Here is a 3,568-nt window from a genome sequence, read left to right on the forward strand (position 1 = left end):
AACACAGCGAACCCTAAGTAAGAGGCTACATTCCCAATATGGAAACCTTGGCGCATTCTCGGCAATCAAACAAGCCTGCCGTTCCTCTCTCCGGCAAGATCAACGCCGGAGGATTCTCCGGGAAGACCTTATACGACGACATCTACGGCGGTCCTCCTCCCAAGCTCGCCGCTGCGGGCCTATCCCCTCGCTTTGAAGACTACAGCGAGATTTTTGGAAGCTTCCACGCACCACGCGCCTCTTCCATCCCCGTGCTGGATCTTCCGGCGGTCGACGAGGCCGACGCCTTCTTTGATCCCCGGAGCTCTGCTTTCAGCTACACCGAAGTTTTCGGAGCCCTTGATTTTGCGGCTTCCTTCGAGGACTTGTTTCACCAACCAAATGGCTTCGACGGCGTTTCTTCTGACGAAGCATGGTATCAATGCTATACCTATCAGTTTCCGTTAAAAGTTAGCTTTCTCTCCGTGTTGAGTGCTCAATGTTCACTGAAATGCGTGATCCGTTTTTCTTCTTTTGTTTGAGGCATAGAGCAGCTTAGTTGCTTCCTGTTACTGACGTTTAACTTGGTTATGGTGACTTTGATTTGAGAACTGGTGTCACTGTTGTGGTTTGATTCAATGAACTGTGGCGCTTGAAAAACTTTGTTGTTGAAATTGGCGCTGCTTTGGTGTTTTGGGGGCACCAAGAGTTTTTCTTCTTTTTATCTTTTTATTGCTTACAATAGTGAACAATAACTGCTTAAATCTTTTAAATTTTGTTTGCATTTATCTTATATGCACTTCTGGTATCTGCAAATTACGTGTGCTGTAATTTTGAATTATTTTTGTGAATATTGTCAGAAGTGCTTGATTGAGTCATTCTTTCTTCAAATATATAATTTCTTTCAGTCTACCTCAAAATCTTTAAAGTTGTGAAGACTGTCTTTATACAAGATCTTTTTTCAATGTTATGATATTCTTTCATCATCTACAGGACTCCTGAAGACACCGACTCATTCTCTGGAGAGTCAGACCATTTCGCAAATAACCAAACCATGCCAAATAGAGATTATTTCCAGTCTGTTGATGGTGATACAGAGTTCAACATTTCGTATCATAACGCCAATGGTGCAAGCACTGAACATAGATCAAAGGGCAAAAGCCACATGACTCAGATGCATGAAATTCCTGGTTCCACTCTAGTATATGATGAAACCATAAGGTTCCATAAGAATGATCCATCATTTGGTGCAGACAAGGTGAAGGCTAACCATCCCAGGAAAACGTCACGTCCACGTAATTTTACTTCTAGGGAACGGGCTTTTCTTAGTGATGTAAATCTTCACAATGATTCTCATTCCGCCGAGATGTTCATAACTGTATCCGATATCAGCCTCAGAAGTATGCCATCTCAGGTGCCACCACCCACTCGTCCACCTCCTATACTAGATGCCAAAAATAGGGACCCTTATGGATTTCATCCAAATAATAGGCAGGTTGCTTCTGAAGAGACACGGCGTGACACTTCACCACCTTTATTTGATGTGGAGGTTGATACAAATGCATCTGCTGTTGCTACAAAAGAAGCAACGCAAAAAGGTGAAGCAAGACTCCAGAGTGCCAAAGAAATGAAAGAGAGAAAGAAGGGGGCTCATGATAGCCATGTAGAATCAAGTTATGATGTGAAAGATAGTGAAAGGAAGACTAGATCAAATTGTTTCAATGATGGGACATTGCAGGAGACTTGTGATAGGAGAACTTCCAAATTGAGATTTTCTGCTTCAGATGAAAGACAGAAAGGAGGGAAGGCCGCCCCCGAAACTCCAGATTCAATGGAAGGGAAAAGAATTTTAAACATGTTCACTGAAGAGCATCCAAATGAATCCCGGTCATCTCAGGAATCAGATAGAAGTAATGGAGATGTTACATGGAAAGAAGAAACGGAGTTTTTTGAATTGGTCGGAACAGATGAATCTCGAAAGAGAACTCGGCCAACAAAGCCTACTAAAATTTTGGTGCAAGATACCAGAATCCATGGCAATAGCCACAAGGGAATAGTGGCAGCACCTGGTATGCAAGAAGGGTATAAGAAAGTAATAGCAACTGAGGAATATTATCAAGAGGAGGAATACGAGCAGAAATTTAATGCTGCAAAAGAGGTGGATCAAACCAACAAGAACATTCTGGGACCTAAAGCATCTAATGAGGAGTACAACCAAAACAAACAGGTGAAGAAGGGAAAGGTCACTGAGATATTTGAGCAGGAAGAGAATGAGAAGGGTGTAAGAGTGGCACCCCAGAATGGAAAAACTGAGAAGAATGCAACTGAAGCAGACCAATCAGGAAGCTTAAACGATGTGCCTAAGATGCGAGACAAAGTGCAAAAACAATTGCACATTAAGAAATTGGAAGTGATTGATAGACAAACATCAAGTGAAGTCCAGTTGGGGGAGGGGCTCGAGGAAAATAAGAAGAAACTGAAAGAGGCTGAAAAGCAAAGTCAGAGTGTGAAAATGCAGAAGCAGCCTGACAAAATCAAAGAAAATGGAAAAAGACAAAGAGAAGCTTTAGTTTTTGGACAAGCAGGGGATAAGGAAAAACTGAAAGATTCTGTGGAGCTAGAAGAGAATGAAGAGCAACTTAAAGAAGAATTTGAAATGGAGGTTAATGAGATAAGACTGCAAGAGGATTTTAAGCAGAGGGAAAAGCAAGCATATGAAAGAGATCTAAACAAAAGGGAACATAATGAGGCTTTTGATGGGTATGGAGACAGGAATAAACAAGCTGGTGACAATGAAGGAATCCAGAATGTTCTGCATCAAGCTCCAAGAGAAGAATGGAATTCTGAAATGTTGAACGAGGCTCTAAGGAAAAGTGAATTTGAAAGCTCATCAACCCAGACATTTGATGGGGAAGGAAGTTCAATTGTATCAAATGAGGAGGGTAATCACGCAAATCATTTTGAGAATATGGGCAACGATGTTAGTGGAATGGGAGAGGATAACAACTCTGGCAGCAATGATTTGGATCAAATGCAGGGCATTGAAGTAAAGGGCAACATGAAGATTTCTAAAGCAACTGATGAGATATTAGAAGAAGAGATTGGCAAAAACCTTCTAGCTGCTCAATCAGCTTCCATCCGATTAGAAAATATTGGAAAACTGAAGGTATCTCAAGAACCTGTTGCTGATAAAGAAATTGGAAAAACAAGATCTGAATGCAAAGGTCAAGAGAATAAACTGGAAGATCTAAGGGTGGAAAATCAAGCGGCAAATAAAAAAGTCAGAGTGCCTGAAATAATCCTAGGTGATAAACAGGATTTGCGGCCCACATCAGGAAAGGTGGATGATGGCATGATGAAGGCTGATTATGGAAGGAATACAGCAGCTAAAGGTGGCACAATGCTGGAAGCTGTAAATGTCCAGGGAACTGCTCAATCTACAGAGATAAAAGAAAAAAGTCTCAATGAAACTTCTGCCACTGTACCAAAGGATGCTGACAGAATGAGAAGAGAAAGAGAGTCAGAAAAAGACCGTCTTAGAAAGATAGAAGAGGAGCAGGACAGGGAAAGGGAAAGGGAAAGGGAAAGA

General features: G+C 41.7%; 1 protein-coding gene across 1 annotated transcript in view; it reads left to right on the forward strand.

Annotated features, from left to right (window-relative positions):
* The first annotated feature begins 6 nt into the window (after positions 1-6).
* LOC107487927 (auxilin-related protein 2) overlaps positions 7-3,568 on the forward strand; it is a 5,926-nt gene continuing 2,364 nt past the window's right edge. The window contains 2 exon segments of the mRNA XM_052261618.1: positions 7-415; positions 973-3,568. The exon segment at positions 973-3,568 is cut by the window's right edge and continues 19 nt beyond it. Coding sequence (XP_052117578.1) covers positions 39-415; positions 973-3,568 — 2,973 coding nt within the window. The 5' untranslated portion in view covers positions 7-38.

The sequence above is a fragment of the Arachis duranensis genome, chromosome 5 (assembly GCF_000817695.3).
Source record: "Arachis duranensis cultivar V14167 chromosome 5, aradu.V14167.gnm2.J7QH, whole genome shotgun sequence".
In the NCBI taxonomy this organism is placed as follows: Eukaryota; Viridiplantae; Streptophyta; class Magnoliopsida; order Fabales; family Fabaceae; genus Arachis; species Arachis duranensis.